The following is a 19786-nucleotide window of genomic DNA, read 5'->3' as shown; positions in this document are numbered from 1 at the left end:
CTGTCTGTCTGTCTGTTTATCTATCCATCCATCCATCCATCCATCTATCTATTTAACTTTGTGAAATGCAAATCGTGGAAGCACTGTTTTTTTCTTATGTTTCTGGAAACAAAAGTCTTTACCCTACAAATTACTTCATGGAAATTGACTATGTGCAGTAGACGGAAAAAAAAACTTTTAGTGAGATGAAAACCCCAGTGACTCATCTACTTCCAGATAATACTTCAGTTCTTAGACAAGTACTTCCAGTAGCAAAATAATCCTCATCATTAACGACAATCTTATTTAAAAAAGACGAAAATTTAGAACCTAGTATACACTAAGATTTAATAATTATCTCATATTGTTTTAATGATGTTGGCTAATCTGTGAAAAACTGCGTAAAACCATGACGGCTCAAGTCCCGCCTTCATACCTTGGCCAGGATTCCTTTTTGTGCCATGTGACGATCTAACCAATCATAGATCAGACTGAATTCTTGAAGCCAATCATAACTCAGGATGTGGGATTCGTGAGAAAAGGATGGGAAGTACTTAAACCTAACCATGGTTACACTAGCTAAGTAATCCTCATCATTCAGGATAATCTTATTCAAACTTATCTAAAATAATTCAGTTTTAGATTAACAGTGAGATAGTTTAATTAATAAATATTGCTCTAAAAAAAAAAAATTTAGTCCCGACATGCAGATTAAGCTCCCAAATTGCCCATAGTGTGTGAATGAGTGCGTGTATACAGTATGTGTGTGTGCGCCCTGTGATGGATTGACACTATGTCAAGGGTGTACCCCGCCTTGTGCCCCAAGTCTCCTGGGATAGGCTCCAGGGCACCTGCGATACATCAATCACTTATCTACTGTAAATGGTTGGCGCCTTACCAGCCTGTGAAGTCAAGTAACTGACTGCATTTCTTGTTGAGAAAGAGTTTTTAATATGGAAATTAATAACAGTCAGAGCTTCTGTTAGAGAAAACTAATCAACTTGTGTATAGGATCAGTAAGATTGGCTGGGCGTTGAGGTTGCTGCACAGTACCACGCATGTGATTCCCAGAGAACCAGCTGTCCCAAGAGCCCCACTGATTGTGGTTGTGCAAGATGGAAACACGTCAGACTCTACCACATGCTCTATTTATATCCAGCGTGGCTCCATTGACACTGTTTTGCCTTGAGCATATAACATCTTTATTTGCACACAAATGAATCAAACTTTGCATAAAAGGAGCAGAATACAGTAAGAACCAATGTGTGTTTTTAGTGTAAGGACAACATGATGGAAACACTCCGTAGGTGGTGCAACAATACGGGACTTTCTCCGACTCCCAAGTTGTTCTCATGAGCGTCCGGCCAAGGAAAATTTGTTCTTTTCCCTTTTCTTTTTCTTGTGCATTTTTTTTTCCGCTTTAGTCCAAAAAAGGCTTCCTGTTCCATGAGCTTAAAATCTCACTTCCTGTTATTGTAAGTCCCACAGTAAGTTACAAATACACACACACACACACACACACATACATACATACACACAAAGTGAGCCTCAAATGAACCACAATGAACCGGCGCTATTTTGTTAAAGGAGTAGTTTGTCATTTAAAACGCCCTCTACTGGCCATGAGCCAATCTGCACCTACAATAAACACATTCACGTTCATGTACTGAAACCTTGGATGTACAGTATGTCTCGTGAGATTCCGTTTAGGGTTTTACTTTTGTCATGCCTGATTCCTTAACGCAAAATACTTATCGTTCTAAGAAACCAGTCTTTAATATAAAACAAAAATGACATTTCTTTTTCAAGATATTTCCCACGGATGTCTCAGGGTGTGATTCGCTCTCTCTATCATCGGCTTTTCCTGCGGTCCTGTCTCTCGTCTGCTGATGTCAGCCTGTGTTTGTGCAGCTTTTGTGTAGTCATTTCCTGCCGCTGTGTGTGTCTGTATAGAGGGGAAAGAATTTCTAAAAGGTTATCATGACCCAGATAGAGATGCAGGGTAAAAATCACACACAGTGAATACTGTTTTTTAAAAAGAAAAACGTAAAACAGTGGATTTACAGTTAGTCTGTGACTAATCACAGTTGTAAAATAATTAGATTTACTTGCATTATGAACGTACAGTGTTGAAATAAAGTGGGCTCGAACCTGAATCCTTCGATCCAAAAATGCACAATCTAGAGCCTTAGCCGCCTGAGCCACCACTCCCACGTCTTACATTTAGTGTGTTCTTGTAAAAATAGTTTCCCTTGAAGGTAGCTCGAGCACACAACTTTGATTTTCCATCTTGAAGATTTTATAAGGAACCTTGCAGTGCAGCACGCCTGGTGCAGAGATTATGGGAAGCCATTAGGGTCAAACATTTTCATATGATTAATTAGCATTTTATAAAATGTATAAAAGTAATGCGTTAAATTTTCTGTACAGCCCTGGGTTGTGTATTAACTTGTTCAGTTTTGTTTCATTTTATTTGAAAGAACAGGTTATCTTTTGTTTACAGCGGTAAACAATGTTTTTTTTAAGCAACCGTCGCGTGTTTTCCATCCCCCTTGCATAGATAGAGCAGGGAATACACCAACATGTGCAGGACAGAGGATACATCAGAAGCATGGTTGGCTGGAAATCTGTGTACTTACTTATGAACTTATAATACCAGATTGACCTGTTTTTTTTTTTTTCCAAGTATGTAAACATTAGTGATACAAGTACTGCAAATACAGTAACGGTGCTCTCTTGTGCCCCCTGCAGGCCTGTCTGAGGAGAGCAAGGTGCTCACACCAGCGTTCACCGATTCCCTGCGTCTATACAGACAAGCCAAGGGTCACTACGGCACCTGGGACATGATGTGCGGCGATCCAGCACAGGTCAGTTCTCTAATCGCAGCCCAGACTCAGGGTCAGAGTAGGACAGTTTCACTAAGTGCATTTTATAACTGGATATAAAATCGATATATTTGCATGTTGAGTTAGATTTATGTGATTAATATTCACATTGTTTGAACTATGCTTACTTGTAAACCTATAAAATAGAAAACAATTTAATTGAATTACTGCAGAAGTATAAATGATCACCTAAGATCTGTTACAACAAGAGACGCAGACGGAGAATAACGACATTTTTATGCTGCATTGTCAAAAACAAGAGTCAAGCAAAACGTTTGGTTTTTATATTTTTCAATATTATCCATAATTTGAACGATGACTAAAACTGGTGTTTTGCCTTACAAGGATGAAAGCAGTCTCAGGAGTGATCTTCAGTGTGCTGTGATTATGAATGGATGTTTAGGTCTTGTGAAAAGCCTTGTTCACCCACATATAACCCTATTATCCTATTCCGGTTTTCTTCCTCTCTGATCGATCGCTTTCTCCTTTCCCGCTTTTTCTCCTTCCTTTCTTCCTTCCTGTCTCCGCTGGTCTGCTCCGCTGGAAAGGGTGGAGTTTCCTCTCTGTGAGTTGAATCCAGGCTTTGTGCATGGAGAAGGTCAGGTGAGACACAGGCAGCACTGTAAAGCAGTAAACTTAAGGCCCTCAACTTAAATAATTATTAATGCATATAATAATTAAAACATTGCATGCATGTACAAAGTCTAAGTCTAACTTTCTCCTTAGCCCCAGTAATGAAAGGAAATCACTTTTGGTAATAATAAAAGCTGCATTTTCCTTTTTTTTCCCGCCCCGGGGAACCAGCCAAATGTCAAAACAAAAAAGGTGTGCTCATTTCCTTTATGTCAGTTCTTGCATGTCTAGCTTGTTTCTGTGTCAGACAGGGTTCACTGATTTTCAGATTGCTGTCCCTTTTATTGTCCTTGCATTTGGTCTCTTACTTGCATAGCTAAAGTAGTATTTACTTATTTGGCTGTGTTTTAATGATATGTAGTCAGTCGAACCCTCAGTTAACATCTACACCAAGCAGTGAAAAGGAACTGATCAAGTATGTTATTAGAGAGAAATAAGCCCCAGACTATGTCCTAAAGTCTCAATCTTGGCATCGTGACCAGTTCTTTATCTGTAGCTTTCATTCGATTTAATTTCATATTCACCTAGTATGCAAAAGATTGCTGCTGCTGCTCCATCCAAAACTCAGGCATGTTAAGCAAGGTGGTCTTTATGTCACACATAAAAGAAAAAAAGAAAAATTTGGACATGGTCCTGGTTTCTGGCTGATGATCTACATCATACAGTGTCCATCATCTATAAGGCGTGTCATATTTGTGACACAAACCCTACAGCAGAAGCACTTTTACTGCTCTTATGTATATCAAATCTTATGTATGTATATCAAATCAAAGTTCCACAGTTTAATATACAAAGAGTGTTCAAATCAAACCGGGACTTATAATAACATTTCCTGTAAATGAAGCCATTAAACTGATGGATGTTTACAGAAGACTTCATTATGAAGAGTTCATCATGCTGATGATCGGACTGACGAACAGCCGCGGTTAAACATTTCAATTGTGAAAGAAGATAATCGCAGTCGTTCCTGTTAACATTCAGCGAGTGGAACGTCTGATCCTTGAAAATCTGCAAATAACTTGTCACCAAATTGAGGAAGAGAGGCTTTCGTCTATAGACAACTGTACACACACTACTTGCACATTACAGGGACTCGGCTGGGAGTGCTTGCCACGTTGCCTGTACAGTCCTGACCTCGCTCCAAGCCATTTCCACATGTTTGTTCCATTAAAGGAGTTCCTTGGAGGCCGGCGCTTTAGGCATGAAACAGACAGTCTGATTATGGCGTACATTTGGCGTACTGAGTAACGTTTTATCTTCACGGTGTCTAAGCACTAGTACAAGTGCATCAGTGTAGCAGGGGATTATACAGAGAAATAAGCGTCCCGGTTTGACTTGAACGGCCCTTGTAAAAGCCAAGGGAGTTAAGAAGCTTGCTCAACATCGATGTCTGTCAGCATTATCTATTTGAGCTTTCACTTCTCCGTCATCTTGTACTTCAAATAGGTCAGGGTCAAACACACATTTGAATATAATGCAAAGTATTCAGATCACGCCCCGAGGTCCAACTCTAATTGCAGATCATGGTGTACTGTGAGTTCTGTTCAGGTATAGTTATGTATCTTTAATGATTTAAAAAAAATATATACACTACATCCCTTATGTCTATTAATCAGATGTATAATATGTATAATAGATGCACACTAGAGACAAGGGCTATACCCTGAATGGTGGAATTTAGTGCTTTGTATTAACTGAGGTTTTTTTTTTTTTATACCACAAGTCTTCGTGTGTTCATCTGTGATATGCTGCTGTCATAACAGTTCCCTACCTACAGTAACACACCCAAAGCAAAAAAAAATGTCTTGTTACCAGAAAAAGCTATGCCGTGCATGCTGTCGCTGTGGTGATTTATAGCTAGTGATGACAAGACTGATGACAGTCCTTAGGGTTGTGAGTGTAAGTAAAACAAAAAGAAATGCCCTTTTGTTTTACTCTTCTTGTAGGATCACACATCATGCAGAAAGGGTTCTTATTTTTTTGGGATATTGCATAGAATTCAGCTTTGAAAGTATCCTGATAAAAGAGTAGAGCACAGACAGGATCAGGATCACGACAGCTTCCGTTGCACTTTCCTCATTCCCACTCATTTCCATGCCAAATGCATATGCGACCTCAACTCTGACACCACATGTAAAGCTTATAAAAGCCCTTGCTTTGGTATACTCGATGACTCTGTGGACCATGGTTACTCATTTTTTTGCTTGATTTTATTCTTGAGCATCAGTATGGATTTCCTTGCACTTATTGGAAGCAATGTTTTCAACTTGTCCGAGTTCGCAACTCATATTCCACCTCACAAGACAGTAACAAAGGGCACCTATAATAGAACCATCAGGATCGCTTCCTTTGGAACCTTTCCCAATCCCACTGATTTCCTTACCAAAAGCTCATTGGAAATACACCACCTCATGTCTGACCCCACATGTATAAGTCTATAAAAGCTCTTGCTTTGGCATTCTGATCAGCCTGAGTAACCCAGGTTGTCCTAGTGGTCTTCCATTAAGTCATAGAACGAATACCATACAAATGTTATTATTGTTTCCTAATTGTTAAGGTAAATAATTATTTAATGTTTTAAGCTTGATGGCATCGCCAGGGTCCAGGTTTGATTCTCACTTCGAAGTCTGTGTACATTGAGTTTGATTGATGTTCTCCCCATGCTTGGTGGGTTTCCTCTAGGGAAACTCTGGTTTCATCCAGATTCCCAAATTCCTCATAGTGTATGAATGCAAGTGTGTGTTTTTGTGTGCTCTGCGTCAGATTGGCACCCCATCCATGGTGTTCCCCGCCTGTATACAGGATAAAGCAATATAGACAATAAGTGATTTTTTTTAAGACTACTAAGAATTAAAATCATTCTTGCGCTTGTATAGTCCTTTATTTGGGAAAGTATGCAACGTGCTGATATTGTGAGGAGAAATATTACTTTATACTCACTTCAGTAGAGGTGAAGCTCCATGCCAGTGAGAGGTGATGAATAGACAGACATTTTTCCATTGCCTGTAGGTCGCTAATGCCATTATACTGCTGTGAAGACATGGCTCTCTGAGTCGCAAAAGATCCGAAAACTGATCATCTCCATCATTCGGTTCTATTGCCTCATCTACAGTATGAATGACACCATTATTGCTTTATGTCTTTACTACATCCTGGGGCAGACTAAAAATAAGGTGCCCATTGTAAAAAAGAAAAAAAAAAGTGCATGTGTGTTTGTGTGAAGTATGCATTCCCGTGGAATTCACTTCCTGACTGCTTTCTCCCCCATAATTCTTCGGCACAAGTTGCTGGAAATGACTTTGTGTGATGTTGTGGGTGATGGGTGTGGGACTTTTTTCTAATTCTAATTCTAAGAGGGCTTTGTGCAAATTGGCACACACCTTGCACTGCCTGTGCGTGTTGCCATGGAAACAGAATGGACGGGGAGGGGGGGGGGGGCTGCAGATGTCTTGTAGTGCTCAGTAGAAGTCTCATGCAGTGCAGGCAGTAATGTGTTGGATTTGTACTGTATGTGAGTAACTGAACACTTAACTGTTAATTGATGCCATATAATATCACTGACAATACTCATAACAAGTCTGTGAACACGCTAGTTACACTCCATGCTGCTCTTGGACAACCTTGTGCAACGTTTACGGTTGCAAAATGTGTAATATTTCATTTTTTTTAATCCTATTAATTTATTTTCTTTGCTTTTCCTTGCTATGGTTCCAGTTTATATACTGCACTTGTTATAGTGCTCTCCATATAGCGTTCCTGTCTCTAATTTCAACTTAATCAAAACTAGGCAATCTTGGCTATGTGTTATGTCATGGATGAATGAGAGAGGACATGTATAACATAATTTACATAACGTAATTTTCTCTGAGTATTCATTGTGACGCAGCACTAAAAAGATCATAAATCCAAAGGGGGTGTTCAAGTCAAACCTGGACGTTGATTGTTCAGAATGACAGAACACAGTTATAAGAGTAAAAACTCACTTTATTTCTCTATATGTTCCCCTGCTACACTAATGCACTTATACCAGTGTTTTACTCTTGCTTGGATACCATTGAGGTAGAAAGTTTTCTCAGTACGCCAGAGCCATGATGGGACTGCCTGCTTTACGGCTGGAACACCGGCCTCCCAGGAACTCCTTCAATGGGGAAAAACGTGTGTAAATGGCTTGCATAATGCCATGCAAGAGGTGCACAGCCTTCTTTAAAGTATTTGCTCTATTCTAATGTTTTACTGTGGCTAAGAGTCTCATCACCGTACTGGGCTTAAAGTCTTCTGTAAATGTCAATCAGTTTTATGCCATAATTTTTCTGCTCACAAGCGGAGAAGTCCCGGTTTGACTTGAACAGACCAAATAGAAACTTTCCACCATTAGGCCACTCCCACTGGTCTGTTGGACAATTCTTTTCACAGCAGTGACATGGTAGTGTAGATGTGTGTGTGCGTGTGGCACTGGTATGAGTGTATTAGGTGCAGCAGCATTAACAAGCAATGACATCGGTTTCTGCGATGAAAACAGTCCACTAAAAATATCCAGTGCATTGATATGGGAGCGCCCACTCAAGGCATGTACTGCAAACCTACTAATCCATAAATGCATCTACATTGCATGGACAACAGAGCGTCCTGGCTTCAGCTCCTATTTCCTATCGAGGTTATCTGAATGCATTGTTTTTGAATTACAAAGCACGTAAAGCATGGTTGCTTCTTGTGATCATCACTGTGTCATCTGCTTGCGCCTTGTAATCTGAAGCTCCCGGTTGAATCCTGAGGCTTGATCAAGCTTAAGATAATGTTTCATCCAAATGTTTAGGTACGACGTATATTTGTCTCACGCATTTATGACTATAAGCCCAGAGCCCATCCACACACCCACACGCTCCCTGATGTGGTCAGCACACTTCAAAGCTCAGTTGTTATTGCTAACACTTCAAACACCGTGAATGAGGGGCCACTTCAGGATAAGAGTGTTAGTTAGTGGATAATGAGTGTGAGGTGATCAAACATCATTTGAGTTTTTTGAGCTTAACATGTCACGCTTTGCAATTGCAAAGCCACCCAGGCGCTGTCCGGAAAATGCATAAACTAAATCTAAAGCCTGTTGGTGTGGTTGCGCAAGAGTACTTGCATGGTTTTGAGCTTCTTAAAGTCGTTAAAGTGCTAAGCAGTGACATTACCTGTATCTGTTTTGTGCTCCAAATATATTTGTTTCTGCATTCATACACTATATGGACTAAAGGATTCGGCCAAACCTGCAATGTCATTGTATCCAAATACATAAACTTCAATATGGAATTGGTCCCCCTTTTGCAGCTATAACAGCTTCTACACTCCTTAGAAGGCTGTCCACAAGATTATGGAGTGTTTCGTGAGAATTCGTGCCCATTCATTCTGTAGAGTATTTGTAATCATCAGGCACTGATGTTGGATGAGAAGGCCTGGCTCACAATCTCTATTCCAGTTTATACTAAAGGTTCTTAATGGGGTTGAAGTCAGGGCTCTGTGTTAGGGCCTGTCAAGTTCTTCCACATCAAACCATTTCTTTATAATCCTTGCTTTGTGCACCGGGGCAGAATCGTTTTGGAATAGAAATTGACCTTCCCCAAAATGTTGTCACAAAGTTGGAAGCATAGCATTGTCCAAGATGTCCTGGTATGCTTAAGCATTAAGATTGTCCTTCACTGTGGATAAGGGGCCTGATTGAAACACCTCAATTTAATAATCAACAGGTTTGGCCAAATACTTTAGTCCATATAGTGTATGACCTTCAAGTTATAATTATTATTTGTAACTGTTATTAGATTTAATACTTGTGAATTATGGCTTTTTTACTGTTTTTGTGTGTAGATTTTGGCCAATCTGGTGATGGAGACACTGCATCCAGAGCTCAAGACAAAGATAGGGCCTCGGCTGAAGGGCAAACTGCAGCAGAGACAAAGGAGCTGGATGCTGGTCAGTACTTAATCCTGAGACGTGAGGTTTAAAACCTTTCAGACTCATTAATATCAATAGTAACATAACACGTTGTGTCTGTAAGTTGTGTATCTAATGTATTTATAGAACACATACCTGCTTGCTTTGTTAAGCAAGCAATCTTAATGTATATGTCACACCAACAGTGTTTTTATGTGCTATTCGGATGGGGGGTAATTTGGAGTGACCAAAGTTGCAGTCATGTGTCGCCTGCCTATGAAGCGTATGTGACACACATTGGGATCACTCTCGTCTCACGTTGGGGTTGTCCATGTCATCGGTGTTCATCACATTTTTCATCTATCCTCTTAAACCATTAATGGGACTTCGAACCAAATCTTCAGAAAACCTTTATACAAAGCATAGATTTGCATTAGTGACTTCAGACAGCTTAGTAGTGCCAGCTTTAGTGGGCAATCAACCCATGTCTTCCTTGGAAGACTTCTAATTTTTTTTAGTCCAGAAAGCTTTTTTTGATGGTTGAAGTTCAATTTGTGATTTAGCATGCTTGTCATCAGATTTGGGAAAATTGCAATCACTGTATTAATGGTCTGTTTTTCTATCATGATTATATTTTGTTCTAGCAGCCTATACACTCAGTGACCTCCTGCTGTTTGTGTGTTGGTTGGTTGGTTGATTAATAGATCACGGATGCAGCGTACAGGCAGGTGCTGAGTCAGACCCGAGCGCAGTATCAGGCGCTGGTACAGGCCTGTGAGGTAGAGCACCCCCGTCTGGACGCTGTGCTGCGGACAGACATGGACCAGATTGTTGCCTCCAAGGAACATGTTACAGGAAGGATGCGTGGTGAGTCCAGACTCATACAAGGTTGAAAAACACTGTTTTGAAATGGAAAGTATGGTCAATCAAAGACAGATGTGGTTCAGGTAGTTAATAAAGGTGGGCGTCCAAAGTGTTGCACTGGAGCTGAACGAGTAAATCAAGCCTTGCTACAGTAAATGGCCATTTGGAGGCACATTAAATGTGATGAGTTTATAGGGCATGGGATTACTGGAGAAAGCAAACACCGCTCTAAGAGTTCCTTACAAAATCATTTGTGGATCACATGGTGATAAAGGAAGTGGTGATCACATTTCTAAAGTTCTTTACACAAGGTTTTATTATAATCCTTAAATGTTTCATTCAGCCCCCCTTTTTCAGAAACTTTTTCACCCTTTCTAAGTCTCTTAATGATCCTGCTCCCCTCCCTCTCTCTCGTTACACATTAGTTAAACCTGCATGCTGAAAATGCTCACTAGCTGAAAGAAAAAGGCTTGGCAAGCTAAAGGCACTGTGCCTTTCTAACAGAGCAATGCTGGTAGGACTGCATTCCACACACAGCCCCAGAGCTCATTTACCATGAGGACTGAAACCAAGATACAATCGTTAATACAGTAGTACTGCGTGTGAGATCGCAGAAGCTCTTTCGTTTCTGTTGTGAGTTAGGATTTGCGATATTTACTGCAGCTGAATGGAACTTGGCTGTGGGTGAGGCTTGGTAACATGGAAGGGTAATGCGGCAGAAATGTATATATCATGGCTCTCAAAGGCACTTCTATGACGCCTGATATGTCTGTTGATATATACTGTAGGTTTGATTACAGACTGGCTGCCTTATATATATATATATATATATATATATATATATATATATATATATATATATGAATTTTAAACCTAATAAAAAAAATTCTTTTTTTATATTTCTAAATTGTGTCTCTCAGCCCACCTGCAATACTCTTATAGTCCACTAGGGGTGCCCACACTTTGGGAAATACTGTTTTAGACTATACCACAAATTTTCCAAATGGGTTTTTGAAAAAATGATGATCGTACATTACATTAAGTTCACGCTTTATTCGTCACATATACATTACTACACAGTGAAAATCTTTATTCATCACATATCCCAGCTTTTTGTTTTTGTTGTAGCTTTTGAATGTGTTTTTTCTGTCGCCGATGTCAATAAGACCTGCATAAACCGTTTGTTTTGATAACGACACTATTGCCCGGCGTCTGACGGTCGTGTTTCTGTTTACGCTTGCAGCACTGGTGCTTCCGGGTGCAGAGCAAGTTCTTGGGAGCAACGTGCAGCCCTACATCACCTCCATCCTGGAAGCTCTGATGGAACCCGTCGGCCAGGGGTTCTCCGAGGTCAGGGAGGTTCTCTCCCGGGAGCTGGTAGAAATCAGCAAGAACACTGTCAATGATGGAGGCAGAGAGGTGCTTGGAAAGGTGAGGACAGCACACGGCAGAAAGGCTACTGTGTTCAACCATCTCTGAGAAGATGGCGGAAGTGATGACTTCCACACTCTTAAAATGACCCATTTAGCCACTGTCATTCCAAACACCAGAGATAACTGCGTACGGTGAGGCAATACAGTGGTTGCATCAGAGTAACCAAAGTCAACAAAGCAAACTTTCAGTCAGGACTGATCTCAAATTCCAATGAAATATATCTTGCCAGAAGCCAATTACCTTGAGACAAGACCAACAAATATGAGCAAGAGTACCTTCTTGGCACTTGCATCTGTCACAACTGGAGGAGATGTTAGGGACCATCTGGGGATGTTATTGAGCTTAGTTTTAGAATAATGCAATCTGTGTAAAACTTTAAACTGTATAAGATGTATGAAGCCGAGCATCGACTGAACACGTGAGGAATTTGCTCAAGCCCTCATCCCATCCTTTATCAGAAATGACACAGCCAATATCCTCCTTCCTGAAGTTTTTATATGATCAAAAAAAACCATGGAGCTCAGAGTAAATATTGAAACAAATTGAGTAACCAAATGTCAAGAATCAGGAGAATTTAGAAGAAGGTCATAGAATCGAGGAACTTTTAAACTGTCTAACAAAATGCCCAATCTGAAGATTACAGAAAAAGTGAGATTTGATTAAAAGGGACCAACAATGTATAAATCTCTAAATGTTTTAGTTTTACTGTCCTTCCACTGTTAAAGCACTACATCAATTAGACCAGTCATAAAGTGATGGTTGTAACATATTGCCATGGATACAGAGGGATGTTAAGACCTTTTCCACCATTTACTCTGTTTGAAACTCAAAGTTAACATTAAAATTGAAATAAATGTAGACCAACTCTTAAAAAAGTTCAATCAAATACATGAATAGATTTTTTCATGTTTGGGTTCATATGTACAGTACATCTATGTAACCTTTTTTTTTTCAATCAACATTAATTATTAGTCGCTCTATCTTCCTTCAGCATATGGAGAAGGTCTCCATGTTGGCCTTCCACCCGGTGAAGATGCAGAGCTGCTATGAGAAGATGGAGCAGCTGAGTCTGGAGGGCTTGCAGCAGAGATTTGATGTGTCCAGCCCTTCTGTGTTCATTCAGCGAGCTCAGATCCTCATGCGAGAGGTTCGTTCATTTTTTCTCTCTCATCAAAAACGTTATCATCCTGGTTTCTTTAGTCCTGTTTAGTTTCACTGTAAATATTTGGTCACGTTGAATAACAATATATATGGGATTAACAATAAAAAGTAGCCAGAACACAAATATATCACTTTAAATAGCTGTACGGTCCACTCAGCAGTGCTAATGCCCATATTCATAGCTTGGAAAATACAGCAATAGTGACATCGTGTGGCAACATGCAGTACTACAGGAAGAATAATGCCATTGTTTGTAGACAATGACCCCATTCGACTGTGAGAAAATAATTCTGTGGACACTTTTAGGACATGTTTATTTATTATATTAACTTAATCCAACTATTTACATATTAGACTTCTTATTTAAAATTTAAGCTTTTTTTTTCCTCCCTAAGAGCTTTAGTGCCCTTTATTCCGGAAGCGTGATACGTAATCAAATCCCATCTAATTTCCATCTGATCTTTTTTTTTCAAAACTTCTCTGTTTTGCATCACAGCAAATGGACAATGCCGTGTACACTTTCGAGCAGCTGCTTCACCAGAACATGGAGGAACAGTCCGGGGAGGAACTGATTAAAACCATCCATCGCTGCCAGGACCGAGTACTGAAGGTAAATCAACTGGAGATCTGTTCAAACCAGCACTAATGACTAATCTCAGTAACATGTGGTCTATTCAATTGCCTTATCATTTGTCGTTCATAAATTTATGCATTTATTTGTGCATTTGTTTCAGAAATTCGACTATGATAGCAGCACTGTGCGCAAGAAGTTCTTTAGAGAAGCACTGCTGCAGATCATTATCCCGTACATGCTGAAACAGCTCCACCCCATATATGCTCCCGTAAGTATGACGCATCACTTGTCCTGGGTTCTGCCTGTATCTGTGTCTGGATCTCACTCTGTTTGAGGCGTGTGACACAGTGCCATTATTTGTACCTGCATCGTTTTCATACTCCAAATATATCTAATTGTGTCCATATTCAGATTTCTATCTGTAGTCAGAGTGACTAAAACTTAAATAATAAAAAATACACTGCGAAAAAATCTAGAAGTAGAAATGGGAGCAGTGTTATCAACAGTTCCTCATCCTCAGCTTCTTCAGAGCTTTCTTCACCCCAGGGCCAAATTACTGTTGCTGTTGTTTTTTTGTTTTGTTTTTTGCATGATCCTGACCAGGCAGTTACTAAGAATGCTGAAAATACAGTACATCTCGGTGTATCACATATTCATAATTGTGCCTTAAGGTTTAAGGTTCTAATCTAACAAAATAAACCCTCTGGCTCAGGAACTTGTGTCCCAACTTGTGTCCCACAGGATCCCAGTCCCTACTAATATCTTTAGTTTTCTTCATGTCCCCTGTTAACCTTTTCTTTTTTTTAAACTAAATTTTATTGACAACATTCAGCTATGATTACAGCACACAATATGGTGGCCGGCTCTGTGTGAAAATGGTTCCTCATGCTCCCAGAACCACTCTTTCACAATATGAATCCTGGAATGTGCCTGCGCCATCAGGGAAGAAAAAGTCTATAGATGTGATAACTTGAGTCTAGACCTGACCAGCTGAAGCAACCCCAGATCACAACACCGCCTCCAGAGACGTGTTCAGTGGACACTATGCATGATGGATTTACATTTACATTTAGGCATTTGGCAGACGCTCTTATCCAGAGCGAATTACATTTTTATCTCATTACACATCTGAGCAGTTGAGGGTTAAGGGCCTTGCTCAAGGGCCCAACAGTGGCAACTTGGTGGTTGTGGGTTTTGAACCTGGGATCTTCCGATCCGTAGTCCAATGCCTTAACCACTGAGCTACCCCTGGCCACTGCAGTCGTGTGCTTCCCATCTTACCATGATCACATGACCTTTTTCCATTGGTCCAAAGTCCAATTTTTATAATACCTAGTTTTTTTTCCTCATTAGTTTTACTAACAAGTGGCTTTCTCATGGCCACCCAGCTGTCCAGTCCCAATCCTGAGTGTTCTCGTCACATTGTGCATGTAGAAATGCTCTTTCACTAATAAACATGGCAGTGATTTTTACTATTTTGAGTTTTTACTATGCATATTTACTTAGTGGAAGAAATGTGGTTGGGAAAAGAAAAACATGATTGGCGATCACTTAAATACTAAGTTGATGGTTTAATAATGTGTTGGACAGTTCTTAACCCAATTCTAGTTATTTTTTCCCCATGCTTGATGTAGCCCAATAATTTGGCATTTCTAAAATTAAGACATTCTTTTGGCCAGGCAGTTTAGATTTGAAGAGGAAAACTCTTCCAGATATTAAAAACTTGCATTGACATTAATCTTGACCTTGTATAAATTAATTGTAAAATCTAGTTAATCATCCTGGATCTGCGTTTCCTTCTCAGGAACTGCCTAAGTTCAAAGATTTCATCTTCGCGGATTACTCTCGCTTCATATTAGTGGAGAACATTTTTGAAGAGGTCGTCCTACAGTCAGTCTCCAAAGACATCATGATGGGTAAGACAGTGTTCATTCTCTGTTTCTAGTATACAGCATGCATCCTCAGTTGTAACATTGAGCATTTGCACAAAAACAAACCAGTTATGATGCTTTCCTTCCAGATCTTCACTTTATCCATTGCGTTAGATAAATTCTCCTGGGTACTTGAAGTTAGAACAAAGAAAACAAAGTTTCATCAACAGTTGCAAGCCGTACACCATCAGGCTATAACAAATCAGGCTGTAACAAAGTACACCATACTATTTCTCTCGCGCTCTCTTACTGCTTTCTGTGAATATACTGTTTTCGCCCTCTGATTTAAATTTCACCTAATTAATGGTTATGTAATGCGATGCCATGTAGCACTGTAGAGAAGTAAAAGTAAATGCATTTGTTGTAGGATGTAGCGGAGTAAAAGTAAAAAGTATGTTCTAATAAAACTAAAAGTAAAGTACAAATATGTGAAATATGCACAACAACCAGTTAAGTTATTGGTTACCTTCAACCTCTGGTTCCAAGTGGTATAAAAACCATATTATATACTGTATGGTTATATATAAATATTGGTGGGTATGCAAAAAACCTTACATAATATCATAAGCACGTGTATTTTGAGCACCAATATTTTAAATTGTGACGTAAAGTAAACGTACATGCATTACTGTATGTAGGATGTAGTGGAGTAAAAGTAAAAAGTATGTTCTACTAAAACTACTCAAGTAAATTACAAATATGTGAAATATTTGTACTTAACTAGAGTAACAAGCAGTACTGTATATATACTTGGTTACCTTCAACCTCTGGTTCAAGGCATTTAAAAACACACTGGCCAGCTGTTGAACGCACATAATTGTGATTGGTGGGTGTGCAAAAAAACCCTACATAATATTATGAGGACTTTTGGACAAACTGTGTCTGTTACAGGGCTAGCTCTGGGCGGGCGCTAAGGTTTTGTGATCAAAAACATTTATTCACATAATATAATATTTCTATAAAATTGGCCCTACTCTCATTCTTTTACTAATCGTGGTGCTTGTGCTTGAATGGATAGAGAGTTGGTCACGCTGGCCAGTAAGCAGCAGTTCTAAAAGATTCATGTCCCTTGGAGGAAGCATTTGTTAGCCTCTGGTAGGTCTTGTAAAAAGGGGAGCCATAACTAGTTGTTGGGAATTGGCAAAACCTTCATTCTTTATTAAGAAGAATGTTGGTGGGGGTTGTATGTCAGGTGTGTAAACCAGAGAAGAAAAAAAAAACATTGACATTTTTAGTAGGTAAGAACAAAAGGGGGCCTAAACTTCTTTCTTCTTTGTGCAGCTGTGAAGGACGCAGCTATTCAGAGGAAGCACAACCTGTACAGGGACAGCATCATCCTGGGCAACAGTGACCCGAATCTCCAACTGCTGGAGGATAACTCCATTGACTGGGCCAGCCACTATGAAGCTGGAGATGGAGAAGGAGGACGAAGAGGAGGAATAGACAAGATGCGAAGACGCAGACAGATTGTTTCCATGATTCAGGTAGAGGGCATGTCCCCGATGCCTTATGGTTCCTGCCTGGAAGTACCTGGTGTGGAAGAGATACCCGAAGAGATTGAGACGCCCACGAGTGAAGATCTACAAGTGGAATCTGCCATCGAAAACAATCTCCATAAACAGCCCGTCATTTCCGTTCTGTCAAAACCCCTGGAAGATCCGAGCTCTCCAGATGACATCCAGCAGATACGTCAGCTCATCAGACCAGTCTTTGAGGTGGTCCTTCCTTCATCAGAGGATACCCCACTGGTGCTAACCAATGGGATGCTGCCTCTTGAGGAAGGGGAGGAAATAGAGAACATCACCGAGGTGGATGAACCAATGCCAAAGGACTCTGCAATCGCCAGTGCCATCCAGGAGCTGGAGAACGCTGTTCTGGATGAAGAATACAATGTAGACTTTGAACTTCCTGAAGCTTCCAGTCCTCAAAACTATGATGACAGCGGATTTCAGTCTCCGACCAATGGGCACGGAGAGGAAGAGGACCATCAGGCAAACACTGCAAAGCTGAAGTGTGAAGCTGAACCAGTGGATCCTAAGCAGGTGATGGTGAAGATGGAGCAGGAGTCAGAAGCAAAAAGTGAAATGCTGGTACTTCCAGTCTAACGTTTAATCCAATATATAAACTCTTTTTTCCATACCGAAGGTTTAACTGCAAGGAAAATACTTAATGATTCTTACTATGAAGTTATTATAAGCAAATATAAGAACCTTGCACATTTCGAGATTTTAGAAAAATCTTCCAATTGCATCGGCAAATCATTTTCAATGAGTTAAACAAGTAATGAAATATTTAGAAATAGGATATATATCAATAATCTTATATTTGTTTTATAACAGAGACAAGAGAATCTAATTGAACTTGCATATATTGAAGAGTTTTTCTACTTTATACCTTATTTTTTTTTAATAACAATGCACATTGCAAATAAACGTGCATGGTTTTTGTTTGATTCTCAACAGTGATAATCCATTGGAAATCAAGTTTATGTATATATTTATATTACTGCCTTACATAGCTTATATATTTCTTAAATATTTAACCAGACACCATTCACTATTTGTCACTGAAATGTCAGCGTTCCCTTTTCATATAACCATCATTTAGACGTCTGTCTTGAATCACACTAAAGCCTTAACTCCATGTAAACACTTAGATACAGTATGGATACTTGTTGTTGGTCTTTCGGCTGCTCCTGGCCAGGAATACGCAGTCCGCACCACAACTCGGCACAGGTTTTACGCCGGATGCCCTTCCTGACGCAACCCTCCCATTTTATCCAGGCTTGGGACCGGCACTGCATCCAGTGGCTGGGGTTTTTTGGGCACTGGCTGGGAATCGAACCCGGGCCTTCTGCATGGCAGGGCACTACATATTTATATATGAGGGAAACGAGGAGGAAATGTTTCTGGTCTTAAAACAGTGTATTTATTATTTGTTTTTAGATTGTTATTAATTAGTATAGTTGCAGTATACTGTATGTCTCGCATCCACATAGCACTTGCCATGTCATCTTTCTGTTCCTCTAATAAAGTGCGAGACAACCCTACGATTATCCCGTTGGGAGACATGACTAAACCTAATGTGGCTTTAAGGAGTAAACACAACATGTGCTGGTGTTCTGCATACTTTGAAACCTTGCCATGTATTAGGAATTTGTTTCATTTTCCTTGGAGGAGGACAAGCATCAGACATCGGCACAGACCCTTATAGAGGTTCCAACTTCAGGTATTTTAATAGAATGGAACTACAGAATGGCTCTTTTTGTTGTTCTATCCTGTTGACAGTTTTGGAATTTGGAACTTTTTTTCTCTAATATCTGTGATGACAGGCAGTGGAACATTTTTCATCACCTCTCCTTTACTTTTGCTTCTTTTATCAAAAAAAAAAAAAAAAATCACCTGTGTATGTCACCAAAGTGTTTTACTGGAGTGAATCTTTTTTTTTTCTCGGCTATTTATTAATCCTGACTGTTTTATTCTTTCCATTCCTTCTTGTAAGTGAGTGAATGAATAAATAACCCTTCAGTTTAATCAGTGTGATTATTCTACCACCGCTCTTTTTCCACAGCACTAGTTCAGCATTGTAGTTTGGGCGATGCAGGGATGATCATAGGTATTGTCTAAAGACAAACTGCTGTGAAATTTCCTGTATTGGTTAAACTTGGCTGTATCAAAACATTCCAGTTTTAATAAGCTGTTTTTTGACCTCTCTACCAAAAAAACAAAAACATTTCAGTTCTTCACATGAATATATAACTTCCTATTTTTGCCATATTTCCGAATACAGTACTAAGAGAAATTCTAAATTCTAAAGGGCATGATAGGTGCCAATATAGGTGATAGGTGCAAAACATTTGAGGAAAAAGTAATACGTATACAGTACACAAAAGAAAATATGTATTTACTTATTACTTTTTTATTTTTTTGGTAAGTTGAGTATTTTATTTAATATAAAAAAGTTGTATTAAAATCATACTAAATTAGCTGAAATACTTTTAACCAAATATAAATATGTAAATGTATATATTTACACATTCATATACATGCATGGACAATGAAACTGAAATGCCTAATTTTAGACCACAATAATGCGGCCAATACATCAATTCAAACTTGTGAATGACAAATACTAATCCTGCACAGTATCCAGAGGGATTTTGAGCCAATTTTCTTGCAGAATAGTGGCCAGGTCACTACGTGATGCTGGAGGAGGAAAACGTTTTCTGACTCGCTCCTCCAAAACACCCCAAAGTGGCTCAATAATATTGATATCGGTATCAGAGTGTTCAATTTATAAACTGGTCTTGCTGTGCGTATTGGTGAATTATCATCCTGATACACGACACTGCCTTCGGGAAACGATGATACTAATCCATCCATAGTGAAGCATGGGGGTGGATCATTGATGGT

At 39.5% G+C, this 19786-nt stretch overlaps 1 protein-coding gene across 1 annotated transcript in view; it reads left to right on the top strand.

Annotated features, from left to right (window-relative positions):
- The window catches only part of niban2a (niban apoptosis regulator 2a), a 39289-nt gene extending 20382 nt beyond the window's left edge, over positions 1 to 18907 (top strand). The window contains exons 6-14 of the mRNA XM_053479272.1: positions 2731 to 2846; positions 9345 to 9449; positions 10115 to 10277; positions 11518 to 11705; positions 12700 to 12855; positions 13366 to 13479; positions 13604 to 13711; positions 15248 to 15359; positions 16656 to 18907. Coding sequence (XP_053335247.1) covers positions 2731 to 2846; positions 9345 to 9449; positions 10115 to 10277; positions 11518 to 11705; positions 12700 to 12855; positions 13366 to 13479; positions 13604 to 13711; positions 15248 to 15359; positions 16656 to 17479 — 1886 coding nt within the window. The 3' untranslated portion in view covers positions 17480 to 18907. The remainder of the gene's footprint in view (positions 1 to 2730; positions 2847 to 9344; positions 9450 to 10114; positions 10278 to 11517; positions 11706 to 12699; positions 12856 to 13365; positions 13480 to 13603; positions 13712 to 15247; positions 15360 to 16655) is intronic.
- The last annotated feature ends 879 nt before the right edge of the window (positions 18908 to 19786 follow it).

This window comes from Clarias gariepinus, chromosome 19 (genome assembly GCF_024256425.1).
Source record: "Clarias gariepinus isolate MV-2021 ecotype Netherlands chromosome 19, CGAR_prim_01v2, whole genome shotgun sequence".
Taxonomy (NCBI): domain Eukaryota; kingdom Metazoa; phylum Chordata; class Actinopteri; order Siluriformes; family Clariidae; genus Clarias; species Clarias gariepinus.
Note: the sequence above shows the minus strand (reverse complement) of the source record. Positions and strands in the feature narration are given on the sequence as shown.